Raw genomic sequence first — 14,965 nt, forward strand, 5'->3', positions numbered from 1 at the left:
ACAGTCCCTCTCCCTCCCCCAACCATTACACTCCAGTACCAGTGTTAATCACAACAAACCTAGCCTTTTAGATGTAGATTACTCCATATAATTGCCCCTAACTTGACAGACTAAAGAAGCTGAAGCCCAGGAAATTAAGTGACTTCTTCCAAGAAGTGTTTCATTCAGTTTAGGAGAGACCACTCTTCTATTTCTATTTATCTGGAAATCTGGATGATAACTGAATCAGATTCTTAAAATACCTATTTGGGGGAAGGATTTTCTAAGATTTCTAATTTGGATTAGCAATGTGGTATAGTGAAATCAGAAAATGGACCTTAAATACCCTATTTCAATTCTAGCAATAGCTGTCCTACAGATAATTTTAAATGAAATCAAAGTATTTTAGGGCCAAAAGGGACCTCTTATCAACTCCTCCCAGCCTCTCATTTTACAAATGAGGCAACATCTTTTTATACAGGGTTTTAGAATTTCCAAGGGCTTTTTATTTAAAGTTATTTAACATTTATTAAACCCTTTCTCGTCTCATGTGTACCTCAGGCTCCTACCCATGAAGAGCAACAAGCTATTGAGCTGTAAATTATAAAACTCATCTAATTAGGGCCATTGGCAATAAATTGGTATCAAAACTCCAGATGAGGAAAATCCTACAGTATGATTTTAAAAATCATTTTTAAGTACATGTAGTAAATCTTTCAAGTAATTAAAATTGCAGTATCTGGATCACTGAACCTCTCAAATCTCTTCTGTTGGGCAAGTTATTGACATACCTTTATTTGTGATCATTTTATGGTTGTCTGGCATGGGTCTTATAATTCACTTATAGGAAATTCCAGAGCCAAATGGTATATTCAACATTTATTCAAGACAGTAGTATGTAAAATGTATCAACTAATTTTTTAATCCACAGAGAACTTGCAAATATTTTAAATTTAGGATGCAGAGTTGGATTTCACAGAACATGAGAAAGTTATCCTAGAGCAACCATGTATCTACAGCTTAATGAAACAATTTTACCTTATCAGATACTTTCTTCACACTGAGGAAATTGTCCTTAAATTTTATTTTCTTTAATTTTTAAAATACACAAAGTAGGAGAAAACAAAACAAAACCACAACACACCAGGATTTTCTTTTATACTACAGGTCTCAACACACCAAGGATTTTCTTTTATATTACAGGTCTCAAGAATTCCTGTTTTTCCTTTAGAGAAAATTGACTTCATAGGTCATGGTTAAGAAATACATGCCCAAGAAAAGGTTTCAAAATACTGGCATTTTTTTAGTTAAATGCCCCCACATCTTTAACTACAATTTTTTTTATTCCACTTGATAGCATTTTTCATGTTAAGTAACATTATATCTTGTTCTCTTTAAACAAATAATTAGGACATTTTGGCATTATTTAAGGTTTCAGGCTGAAGATGTAGGAGTCAGTTTACATGCCTTTATATCTTACAAATAGTGAATAAAACAAGGTACATTCTGTGTAATTTGTCCAATATGAATGTAATGAGAACAATATTACAGCAATAAATTAACCATCTTTACCATTACTTTGCATTCCATCATGTAGGAGACCTGCAGAGTCCCTAATTTGTTGTATTAATAGGAAACATAGCACCTTAGAAGCTTTCTTTTTCTTTTTCACTGCAGAAGAGTTATATGTGCTTTCTTCTTTTTTCACAAAAAGACTGACCTTCAAACTGGGATAGAACAAAATATTTAAATATTTGCCCATGGCCCTTGGGGTGTATTTGTGTGTTCACACACAGACACATCTATGTAAGTACATATGTAATTGATATGTCTGTATATAACTAAAGCGATCATAACCATGAAAAATAACCATAATAGAAGAATAAATGAAATCCTGAGTGAATAGAACAGATAAGATAAATCACAGGAAATTTCAGAGAAGTGACAGGCATATAGATACAGAAAAGATAAATTAAGACTTCAAGGTGGAAGTGAGATTTGTTCTGCACCATAAAGGAGAGAATAATGATAAGCTGAGAGGGGAAGGTGAATATCAGCTTTAGGTGAAATAAGATTTCTAAATACCCATGCTCACTGGAGCATTTCAGTGAAAAATAGATCATAATAGAAGGATAAATAGAGGAAACCTATGCAGGGGACCTTATCTGCCTTTGAATTTGAACTCTATCCTGTATTAGCAATGAATCATTCATGGATTTTTAAGCAAGGAAGTTACACAATCAAAGGAATCCTCTAAGGCCAGAAGGTAGCTATGCAGGAGGTATGGATAGGAGAGACACTGTAGGCAGTAAACCATAAACACAGTGGTTTAGGAGAAGAAAGAGATAGGAGACATTTTTTATTCCTAGTACTGGCATATGAAAGACATGGGGAAAATGTCAAAAATTCTCAGCCTATCACTTAAAGTATATATATCACTTAAGATAAAAACTCACTTAAGGTGTTTTTTGTACATCAAATAATGTCCAGAGATATTTTGACCTTTTGTTTCTGACCCTCAGTAAGGGCCTCCTACAATATTTGGTGACCCTGATATTTATTAATGTAGCTTCTTAAAGATACCCCAAACTAAATGTGAATCTAAATCTCCTAGCAGTGGTTATTAAGCTTTTCTATGGTGCCCAAATATCACCAGGGAAACCTACTTAAAATGCAGGTTCCTAATCCCCACTTTAGACCTTCAGAATCTACATTTTAATGATGAATCCCAGATGATTCTAATATAGATGATCCTTGAGTCCATTGTAGACAAGTCATTTAAACTCCCTGAGCTTCAATATTCTCATCTGTGAAACAGGTATAATAATCACTATCTTACAGAGTTATAAGGATTAAATGAAATAATAGTTAAGTGTCTTCCAAATGCCCAGGTACTTTGTAGATGCTAATATGATAGTCCTACTTCCTCCCTATATGCTAATTTTAGATATATAGATAACTAGGTTTTCTTAAAGCAAACTGGGGAGTTTTTTCCCAGTAGACCTGCAGAGTCCCTAATTTGTTGTATTAATAGGAAACACAGCACTTTAGAAGGAGCATTTTTTTTCCTTTTTCTTTTTCACTGCAGAAGAGTTATATGTGCTTTCTTCTGTCTTTTCTCACAAAAAAGACTGACCTTCAAACTGGGATAGAACAAACAGCTTAAAGAAAGAAAAGTAGTCCAAGATGGGTAGAGATTAACTATTAATTAAGCATCTACTTCCAGAACTCTCCCCTTCAAATTTTCTCCTCCCCTTGTCAATTTCTTGGGGGCTAGTGGACAAGGTTTTGATGGTTAAAAGTTGGTGCCCTACCTCAAATGAGTCCTCTGCCTTTTTGCCTCTTCAGAGCGTGCTCTCTCACCAGCTTTCAAAAATGTTCCCTGCCTCTGCCTCAGTTGGCATTTGCTCTCCTTACCACATATGTTCCCAGTTTATGAAGAGAGCTACATTTCCTTTTCAACCTCTCTGCCTCCTAAAGAAAAACATCTCATGATGATACATACTATTGCTGATAACACCCTTATTTAGAAATTTTTGTTGGCCACAACAGATGGAAAATATTTTAATGTGAGAAAAACTGAAATCAACTCATTTCCAATTAGATTGTACGCAAAACACCTACATATGGCTTGTAGTTTTTTAATATCTATTATTTATTCCAACTAAAACAGAAGAGAACTGCCATTGGTCAATAAATTGTAAAGGAACAAGGTAGATTGTGATACCGGTTTTTCTATGCTATGAGAAATTTAAATCACATTTATTTTGATTAATAGCAATATAATTTGTTAATTCTGTGCGTAAAAGTGCATGAATTATTCATGTTTTAGTGTGTTATGTCTGTTTGTTTAATAAATGTGTCATGTTTTTGATATATGTGCTATATTATTTAAAAGTTAAAGAAACATCTCTTTATAAAAATATGCATTAATTGCAAATAATGTTACCATGTAGTCAATAAATTATATTTTTATATAGCTTTCATAAAACATCAGTCTAGGAAATGTGAGTTATTACTGATGCAAATGTGAACATTTTATAGCAGTTTTTCATCCTTTTCAAATATCCATTTTAATGTGCCCTTAAATCTAAATGTAACCATGAAATCAATTTGTCTAATATATTTGCTAAATTTTGCTTACATACTTATACATTTCATTTATATTTATGTCTCCCATGTTATAAATATGCTTATAAGTACTTTCATTTGTCTAGGAAAAATGTTATATTTAAATAGATGTTTAAAAAAAAAAAAAAGTTGGTGCCCTACAGTGGGTACTTCAGGTGCTATCACCCTTGCAGTATCTGTTCCATTCCTCCTGGCTCACAGAGGACAATGGCATGTGTTCATTTGGGTACTAGAGACAAACCCTTTCCTAAGTCTGGGAGCCTGATAGAGTGAGGTAGGAGACTGTACAAGAGGCTTCACCTCTGATTCCCAAAGAAGGTCACTAGGAGGCCCACTGCTGCAGCCATATCCTATGCCCTGCCCTTTCAGTTATTTTTAGGGGGCCTGGTGGTATATATTAAGGAAGGAAAGTCACCACTGACTTAGCTTTGTGACCCAGGACAAGTTATTTAGCTCCACTTGGATTCAGTTTTCTTATCACCATCAGTTTTCTCTTGATGGTCTTTCAGCAGGAAAGTAACACAATCAAAACTGGTCTCTTTATCCAAATTAGCAGCACCCCCCCTTAAAAAAAAAAAGACAATAAAAACAAACCACAAACTAATGAATTCTTTAATTTACATTTTTTCTGTTAAAATATAAAACTAGGATTCAATGAAATTTTCAAAGTCTAAATTAGACCAACTATGTCTGTTATACAACCCACTGAATGGATTTAGTTTGACAGTGTTCCTCAACTATCTAGTCATCATCTTCTATCTTTTTCCTTTTCTCCAAATTCATCTTGCAACAGTCTTCACTTATTATCACATGCACTTTATTCCATCAAAAATCATTTCTCAGGGTCAAATTTACTTTAATAATCATTAAGCCACTGTAGAGCTTTCTCAATCTTAAGCTTTATCACCTTGATGACACATCCCAAGGCACTCTTTTTCTCATTTTTTTGTTAGTACCAGAATGTTCCACAAAGAAACAAGAGATGTATATTGTTCTAAAAGGAAAGATCAGTATACCCAATAGCTACTATATCAACCAATTAATGAAGACATAAAAAAATATTCATCCTTACGTTAATGAACTGAGATTATAACATAACAGATTAAACTACTACGTTTGCCATTTTTACTTAATGCTTACATATTATTCAAAAAATCAAAATGTCTTTGCTCAACTCCATTTTGCTTTCCAAATACTTCACATGTCATCCACATATTTCTACAAATAGAGAAAATCTAAACATACTTTCCTTACCTAAAAACATCACAGGAGGGTAAAAAGCATTTAAGATTTTTTAGATCTTGAAAAAGAAAGTGTTACATTTCCAATTACATATAAATTACAAATCGGTATTTCTTCTGTGGCACAGTTTCACTTCAAGTGCATGCTACTGCCTCATTTTTTCAAGTCAGGCGGAGATTCTTTTGCATCATGGCTCTTATTCAAGATTTCTTCTTCTGCAAAATGGATTTTTTTAAAAAAAGATAAGCAAACGTTATGAACAAATTAAACATGACATTCTAGGAAATTTTCACACTTACGCAAATACTTAACATTCTTATTGAAGTACCTTTTCTCCAGAGGAGAGCATCCCTTTTAGAATACTTTTCAATATACCAGTGTTTAATTACCATGCACAAATCTGTGATACATAATATATCTATATCATCAGATCCCTAGCTTTCGTAATATGCTATAAAAGCAATTTTTTTAACGCTTTATGGTGAAAATTTTCCAACATACACAAAAGTAAAGAGAATAGTATGATTAACCCGAGGTATCCATCACTCAGCTTCAATAATTAATACTGACCAGTACTGTTTTGTTTCTACTCCTCACCCCCATTATTTCAAAGCAAATCATAGATACTATCATTATAAGAGTGATATTTAAAATAGCATTTCTTAACTGTTTAAAAACTATCTTCCACAAGCCAATAATATTTTGACGAGATTTACTTTCAGTAGTATGTATTACAAAAGCAAGAGATTTCAGGTTTTTGGTTTTGTTTCTATCCCTACCCCATCCCAATTGTAAACTACATAAACATCTCTAAAGATACTGAAAGTACACATAAAATCACTCCTCTCATCCCTGGTGAAAGAATAAAGAGCGTAGTTTGCCACAGTAATTAACAAGGATCATGCAGCGTTCATTTTGCACTACTTTTATGAAAAGTTGAGCGAAAACTTCAACAGGTGAATATGCACAGTTCTAATCAAATCTTACCTTTTAAATTAGGTAGATATTCTCCAAGACTACATGGTATTGTGGTTCTCAATCTTTGCTCCACTGGAGAAAATTTAATTAGTGGTGAAAGAGACCGTTTTCTTTCATCGAGAGACATGTGTAAAGATGGTTTTGTATAGTCAATATGCAAATCATAAGTGTCCAAAAAGTTAAACATATCATCTGTTTGCAGGTTACTGGCAGTAAGGCTCAATTCTGGTTTATGTCTTTCAAGTGTTTCAGGATAAGCGAGAGAAGAGTCTTCCCTTGCCTTGGAAAGAGCCTCATACCTACTGCAAATAGCCTGCAAACTGAAGTCTGAATTTGGAGTAGTCTGCTGTTCTTCCGCATCTCCACTGTGCACAGAACTATTTGGTTCCAATTTAAAATTGGCCTCTGTATTATTGGAGCTATTAAGACTTAGGTGACCAACTTCTTCTGGAAGCGTTTCATGTAATATGCCAAAATCAATATCCTGGAAACTCTTAGAACTAATTCCACCTGATACCTGAAAAGAGTTCCATAACACAGTTTTATGCAAAGAAGGTTCTTTGTAAGAAGTATGCAAGTAGTCCAATATTTTAACATGCTCCTCTTCACTGTCACCAACCACATCGATCCTATTTTCTATAGCAGGGCAGAATGTCTCTGTTTTGGTCTGTAAAGCTGTACATTCCAAATCTTGCTTGCAAATTATTTTCTTATTTAACAAATCTGACTGATTCTGTGTTGGTGGTTCATCTGTGTGACTGGCCACCACATATTTCTGAGGCACACACTTGAGATCATCTGGAACAACTTTCTCTTCAGGCAAATGAGACTGCCTAGAATCTGATACAGGAGTTGTTGAGAGAAAACTGGTCATGCTAAATTCTGTTTGATTATGCAACACAGGTAAGGATTCTGGCAAAACTTCTCTATTTTCAGTATCCATTTGAATCAGTTCTGTACTTCTGTCATCTTCCATTTCAACAGCTTTTCTCCATGAGCTCTTAATTTCACTGACTAATTAAGGGAAAAAAGACACAATTTACTAATATTCCCAAATATACAGCATGCAATTAAGCATTTTATTTCTAAAGCTCAAAGTAAAGCCACTAACTCAGTATGTGTTCAATAAATATATCAGACGGATGACGAGGCTCCACAATATAACAAACCCCAGCAACATCAAAAAGCTCAATCTCCAACTGATAAAACATGAGTACACATATATATCAAAAGCTATTCCTGAAACATGCATATACTTTAACGTAGCACATACAAATTACATGTATTAAAAAAACGTTACCTAGTCCATCTAGGCCAGAGTTTAGCAAATTTTTTCCATAAAGGGCCAGATAATACATTTAAGGCTTTGCATACAATCCATTCTGTTTCAACTACTCAACTCTGCCATCATAGCATGAAAGCAGCCATAAATGGGCAAGGTTATGTTCCAATAAAATTTTATTTACAAAAATATGCAGGGCAGGCCAGATTTGATCCAAGACCATAGTTTGTGGCTATGGCTAGGTTCAACCTGAACTGAACCAATTTAACTTTGAATGTCATTTCCAGCAGCAAAATGTAAATCATACTTAATCACTCAACCAGGATCTGCCTATATTAGGATACCAATATGAGAACTTTGCCTAAACAAACTGTAGGTTATAGGGAAAAAAGCATAGGGAGAGGTTGGTAGAGGTAGAAAAGATCTATGCACACATAGTTTTTGGCCGATGATGCTGATTGTTGGCTGGGAGAAATAGCCTCTATACTCCATAAACGTTGATCACATTTTTAAGTGACAAAATAAAATATTTTCCAGTAAAAAGCCAAATAAAATAAAACAAAACAGTACAGTAGCAGGGACTATTAAACCTCAATATACTAATTATACTGAAGCCACAAAATAATATTGCTTTTGGGGTTGGATTGCCTTATAAGTGAGAGTTCCCACACTTAAAATACTTCAATAAAAGTCCCTTACATCAGAACAAATAAAGCCACTGCCATCTGAACCAAAAGATACACAAGAAGTTTTTCCCCCCTAAACTTTTTATTTTAAAATAATTTCAAACTTACAAGATAGCTGCAAAAATAACACAAAAGCCATACAGAGAACTCCAACATACCAGAAAAGTATTTTAAAATGAGTTTCCAGTGAACCTTGAAGACATAATGCTGAGTGAAATAAGCCAGACACAAAAAGAAGAGATATTGTATGTTACCACTCATGTGAACTCTGTGAAAAACGTAAAATAAAAATCTTTTATTGTAGAATGTAGCGGACATAGAGATAGACAGCAACTAGTGAAGGGCAATGATAACCTAATAAGAACAGATAAGCTTTTGAGGGTAATCTCAATGTTATGGGAATGTTCAGGAATAATTATGGTCTACAAACTTTCTTGGGTATGGTAGGATCAGGCTGAAAGCAATGTAGTTATTTTAGGTTATTTGTTTTTCTTATTCCTTTGTTTTGTTAGGGTTTGTTAAATCTTGGGGTATGGTAGGGACATGTTGGAAGCAATACAGTTATTTTAGGTTATCTCTTTTTCTTAATCCTTTGTTTTGTTTGAATTGTTTTTTGTTTTTTTTTTAAGTTTTTGATAAAAAAAAAAAGCTATTGCATTAGAAAAAAAAAAAAAATGAGTTCCCAGAAGATTTATCAGACCATGGTTATAACAGTGATTATGTGTAAGGAAGAAAATAAGGGATAGAAAATATTAACTTACTCAAGTTTTCTGGAGTTCGGGGAATTTGGTTCCTTGCTAAGAATGGGTTAGAAAATAGAGAGTCAATCAATTCCTCTAATTTTACTTCTTTTCCTTCACAGAACTGAGGTGAATCAGATAAAACTGCCTTAGCAACCTATAACAGAAAAGAAAAAGTAAAGGAAAAATTACCAAGCCAGTTGGCAAAATGAAACAAAAGTGAATAAGCACTTCACTGTCAGCCCCTCTTATAGCAGATGGCACAAAATCAAGCTCAACAATGTAGATACTACACAGATACACTACAGATTATTGAGGTACAATCCTGATTTTAGTAACAGTGCCCTGTAGGGTGAAATGGAACACAAAACTGTTTCCTCCTTCTTATCTTTAACAGGTTACCCATTAAAATGGAGAGAACAGATTTACGGGCAGTTCTAACTACACAATGACCTAAGCTACTAGCTACCACATCTTTGCATTTGACAACTCTGTATCCACTAAAATGACTAGTTTTAAAGAAAGATTATTATTTTTAATTATAATCCATTTGTTCAGTAACACCTCTGTTAACAAGTAGAATGCATTCTGACAACATCTTTGCCAGAAATTTCATTATCAGATATAAATTAGAGAACAAGGCATTCTAAAATAGAGAAAAGAAAGCATACAACATGAAACTACCACTCTATGTTAACTAAATGTCAATAAAATCGGAAAACAAAAACATGCAAATTGAAAACTCTGGCTCCTGAGATCTCTAAAAAAAGGAAGCCTCCCACAACTGTAATCAGATTAGTCCCTACTTGACCCTCCTCCAAGAAAACAGGGAGATACCTGGAATTCAAACATTGAATAGCCCTTGTCACAAATAACATGAAAGAAAATTAATTTCATTTTACTTTTAGAGCTTTCTGAGACTTCAGGACTACGCTTTTCTATCTTATCCCATTCCACTTCTGAAATTCTTTTAACAAGGAAACAAGTCTTTCCTTCCACAATTAGAGGAGAAAAAAAAGGACTGATCGACCATCTCTACTTTACTGTAGAGTTGATCAACCAATAAAGAGAAACAATAGAACTTCAGAAGTTTAGAAATTTTAGAGACCATGAAACTGGTCCAACCTCTGCATGTTACAAAGAAAAAAAAAAATGACTGACAACCAGTTCTCTTATTTGGACAATTTTTACTTAGTTTGATATGGACTGGGATAAAGGAGGGAGCTCCAATACCTGAATTAATATGCACTAAGCCAAATTTTTCTTTCATTCCATCAGGAATACAAAGTAACTGATTATCTCCCTCCCTAACCAAATTCAAACAATGCTAAGGGGTGTTGTAGGAAACATGTAATAAAAATAACATTAGAGAATGGCTAGAGTATTAATTTGTGTAAATTGAGTTCTAAGATACTGAGCAATAGTAATATCATATGGTCGCTCACCAGTGAAAAGTATAACCATGTTATGGGGACAGGGCTAGTTAGGAAAACAAAGTTCATGAACAATGATGCATTTAGTCATTTCTGAAACATTTACTAAGCATAGAACATTAAGTTAAGCATCGAAGACAAAACTTTTATTCATTGATAAAATGGTATTATACTGTATTCTAATACTCAAAATAAGCAGCAGCTCATCTAATAAGCAGACACAGTGACAGAGAATCTTAAAAGAATATAATCACTGGTACGTTTATCCAACAACTTTTGTAAAGGTTTAACTCTAAAAGGATCACACAGGTATTATTTTTAAATTTTTGGATATTCATAGAATGGGAAGTGAGTTCTAAACTACTGATGTGATCTTAACTAAATAAGTTTGTATTAAATAGGTCTACTACTAGTAGAAATAGTTCTACATTTTGGAACAATCAATTTTGCTTTACCATGATTCTTATTATTTGTGACCTCCTTTCTCCCAAATTACCCCAGTTAATCAATAATTAACTATACTTCATTTATGATCCCAACACCATTGAGAAAGCATGGATTTAATATTCATATTATACGTCTTTTTCCTAACCTCTTCTACCAGATGATCTTGCTCTTTTTGGAACGGATCACTTTTTATGGCTGACAGAGACCCTCCAAATGCACTACTCTCTGTATTCTTTGCAATATCTGATAATGAAGAGTCTTCCACTTCAAATTCTGGTATTTTCTTAGAAATTGTTTCACTTTCCAATTTAGGAGTTCTCATCTTCATGTCCTGAAGAAGATAAGACATATTATGCAAAAGACATTAATAATCATGGCTGATCTAGAAGCTTCATTACAGGTTCATGGGTTATTATGAATATATAAAAGGTTGTTAATCTTATTGTAAAATTATATGTTCAGTGGCATAATTAAATAACTACAATATTCCCACTTAAAAGCAATAGATAATATGTAAATGGAAATAAGTACATAATACACAAATACTGGGTCATGTGAAAATAGAAATTAATTAAACTATGATATCAACAAAAATAAGTACTATTTTATCATAATTTAATATGGTCAGATTTGAAAATTGTTTTAAAATGTACCTTTTCAAGTAGTGTAATGCTGTTTCTATCTGATAATGAAGCTGACTGCAACAGGAAGGAAGCAGGGCTAAAAGGAAATAAAGATAACAAATCCAAATTAAAGTAGGAAAGAATTCCATTCACTTGATCTATCTAAATATTTTAAAGAAACTGTCTGCCCCGTATCTGTCCGTTACGATTTCACTCAATTCGTCCCGGTCATCAAAAGGCAGTTTATTCTAGGGAGGTATGGTGACAATTAGAGCAATACTTCAGCCCAATCTGTGTATCAGCCTCCCAAATTCTGAACATTTCACTAATACACTATATTAAAAAAAATTTTTAAGTCAATTAAATTTTGTTGATGAACATTCAAAAACTTGATTATAGGGTGCTGTGGGTTGAATGGTGTCCCCCAAAAAGATATGTTCAAGTCATAATCCTCGGTACCTGTGAATGTGATCTTATTTTGAAACAGAGCTTTTGCAGATGTAATTAGTTAAGATGACTGTGCTGGTTTGGATGTATTATGGCCCCCAAAACGCCATTTTCTTTGATGCAATCTTGTGGCTGCAGACATATTAATGTTGATTAGGTTGGAACCTTTGGATTAGGTTGATTCCACAGAGATGTGACGCACCAACTGTAGGTGATAACTCTGATTAGATAATTTCCATGGAGGTGTGGCCTCGCCCATTCAGCGTGGGCCTTGATTAGTTCACTGGAGCCCTATAAAAGCTCAGACAGAAGCAGCTCACTGCTTGCTGCAGCTGAGAGAGACATTTTGAAGATGGCCAATGGAAGTTAACACTGACATTTTGGAGAATGCCATTTTGAAACGCAACCTGGGAGCATGCAGACGCCAGCCACATGCCTTCCCAGTTAACAGAGGTTTTCAGATACCATCAGCCATCCTTCAGTGAAGGTACCCTGTTGTTGATGCCTTACCTTGGACACTTTACGGCTATAAAATTGTAACTTTGTAACCAAATAAACCCCCTTTTATAAAAGCCAATCCATGTCTGGTGTTTTGCATAATGGCAGCATTAGCGAAACGGAACAATGATGTTAGAATGATTTAGGGTAGGCCCTAAGCCAGTATGACTGATGTCCTTATAAGAAAGGAAAATTTGGACAAAGAGACAGAAAGAGAGAGAAGATAGGCAGTGACTGGAGTTATGCTACCACAAGCCAAGGAACATGAAGGACTGCCAGCAGCTGCCAAAAGCTAGGAAGAGGCAAAGAAGGATCCTCTCCTAGAACCTTCAGACTAAGTTTCTGAAATCGAAACAGGTAACTGACAAATGCACTAAGTGAAACTTACATGTCAACAGTATTACTAAGTTACGATGAAAGTGCCCAAAGTGATTGAAAAATGCATTGCACTCAGTTTCTAAAACTAAGTTAGTAAAGGAGAAAATGAAGTAAAGGAGAAAATGTAGAGGTTACAAGTTGAGGACAACTGCATTATTCATTATTATCACTAAAAATATCAGGGACCCCTCCCAAAAACCACTGCAAAGAAGGATAGTGTCCACAGTGTGCTACAAAGGTATCACCAATCACTGAATTCTGGTCATAATATGGAAAAGCCTCCATTAGCTTAAACTTGTTCAAAACCAGCCATGAGATTTATGGAACAGATTCTATAAATATTTTGGTACCTGTGAATGACAACTGCATATGAAAGAACTAATAACACACCCTAAAAATTACATTCTTTTCATGTCTTCTAATTGAACAACTGTATTCATCATATCCCCATATGAATTTTCCAATGAACTACATCATAACCTATGTAAGATGACATCACTGCAAACAAAATACTTAGTGTAACAGCTGAACTACATGTGAAAAAAAGGTATTATGTTGTTTAATTAAGTGCAACCCATATTACACATTACTGATGAAACATTTTATTATAAAACCTTTTACAGTGAAGAATTCTGGGCAACAAGATAACTTCCATATCCCAGTAACTTAACTTCACATATCTTCCATTCTGCTATCAAGTGGTAACAATCTTTCAGTTTCCATTAAGCATTCATCCTTTGACATCAAAAGTTTTCCCCTTTACCTCCCCTCAATATTCCAAACCTATAGTTAAAACAAAGTGTCAGAAAATAATAAAAAGATCCAGGAACTTGGAAAGAGGAAAGATGTAGAAATCAAAGTGTATTTAACAACTCTTTTTCCTGTATTGAGGGAATTTCATTTGAACTAAATTCTTAGGGGCTATCTGGCTCCTGTAAATTTCTGATAGTAAATCTTTGTAAAAAATTCCACTTCAAGAAAGAAGCTTGAGGTACAATACAGTTCATAAATAAAATCTGATTTATATTTTAGTTTACTATCCCCATCAATCTTTAGTCTGGCGAGAGGCCATAATCAAAACAGTTAAATTGCTATGTCAAGGGAAGACAAACCAAAAACATAATTTAGATTGGCACTGACTATTCTTCTCTAGCATGCTGGTGGAAAAAAAAAAAAAAAAAGCCAGGGTAACAAGAGTGTAAAACAGGCAAACCCAGTAACTTTACTATCTTTTCAGTATTAGGTCTTCAATGAACATCTCATATTTTAATCTAGGTACTAAAAAATTAACATCACATTCAGGAAGAAAAATAGAAACATAATTCTTCAACTAATTCTGACCTCTTGTCAACCAGAAAATTACTAGAGAGGAAACTGCCAATAGTTTGTTTTCAAATGAAAGTTTTAACTCTTGTTATGGCATTTCAACTTATTAACTTATTAAGAGTATATAGAAAGAAGAATACTTCAATTCACTTTTCTTTTAGAACTTAACTAAGTATTTTATTTCCACATTTGTCCCTCATCTTGGGGCATTAAGATTGAAAGACACCTATTTAGGCCCAAGGGCAATCAGGAAAAAAAAATAATAATAAAGGAATCTGTTCAATATGTCTCTGATTGCTATTTAACAATGCTTAATCTCAATTTTAAAAACAACAACAAAACAAATATAACCCCCTAGTGGATTACATACACTTAGTTTAGAGATCTTCTTTATATAACCTGGCCGTCAGTTTTTAAGAGTCAAAATGGGATAATAGAAAAAACAGGTAATAAAGATAATAAGAAAACTCTGGAAAGAGGTTACGACAAACTAAGGAGGTTCAGTTTTTTCAACCATTACATTTTAAGGTTAGGTTAAATCAGAAGTCATCTGATTTCTTTAAAAGCATGGAATTCTTTTTATCAAACAGCATGAAAAGTCCCAATATGTGCTACAGACAAAAAAGCAAACTGCTCAGGTTACAGTGGGAAGGGGCTGGAGCTGCCACAGACTCAGAATCATTCGCAGCACTAATAAAGTCTAAAAATTATCAGACCAGATGATCTCCAAGGTCCCTGAACTCTTGGCTCTAGTCAACATTCACAGAGTGATTAC

General features: G+C 34.0%; 1 protein-coding gene and 1 non-coding gene across 3 annotated transcripts in view; both read right to left on the reverse strand.

Moving 5' to 3' along the window:
* Positions 1–4,704: 4,704 nt before the first annotated feature.
* The window catches only part of HAUS6 (HAUS augmin like complex subunit 6), a 69,329-nt gene continuing 59,068 nt past the window's right edge, over positions 4,705–14,965 (reverse strand). For both annotated transcript variants that reach the window (XM_037797236.1, XM_037797237.1), the window contains 5 exons: positions 11,572–11,638; positions 11,064–11,249; positions 9,060–9,195; positions 6,340–7,344; positions 4,705–5,567 (listed from right to left, as the gene is read on the reverse strand). In XM_037797236.1, the coding sequence (XP_037653164.1) occupies positions 5,506–5,567; positions 6,340–7,344; positions 9,060–9,195; positions 11,064–11,249; positions 11,572–11,638 (1,456 nt within the window). In that variant the 3' untranslated portion in view covers positions 4,705–5,505. The remainder of the gene's footprint in view (positions 5,568–6,339; positions 7,345–9,059; positions 9,196–11,063; positions 11,250–11,571; positions 11,639–14,965) is intronic.
* Positions 11,720–11,850, reverse strand: LOC119505795. The gene has a single exon (XR_005210835.1).

The sequence above is a fragment of the Choloepus didactylus genome, chromosome 10 (assembly GCF_015220235.1).
Source record: "Choloepus didactylus isolate mChoDid1 chromosome 10, mChoDid1.pri, whole genome shotgun sequence".
Lineage (NCBI taxonomy): Eukaryota > Metazoa > Chordata > Mammalia > Pilosa > Megalonychidae > Choloepus > Choloepus didactylus.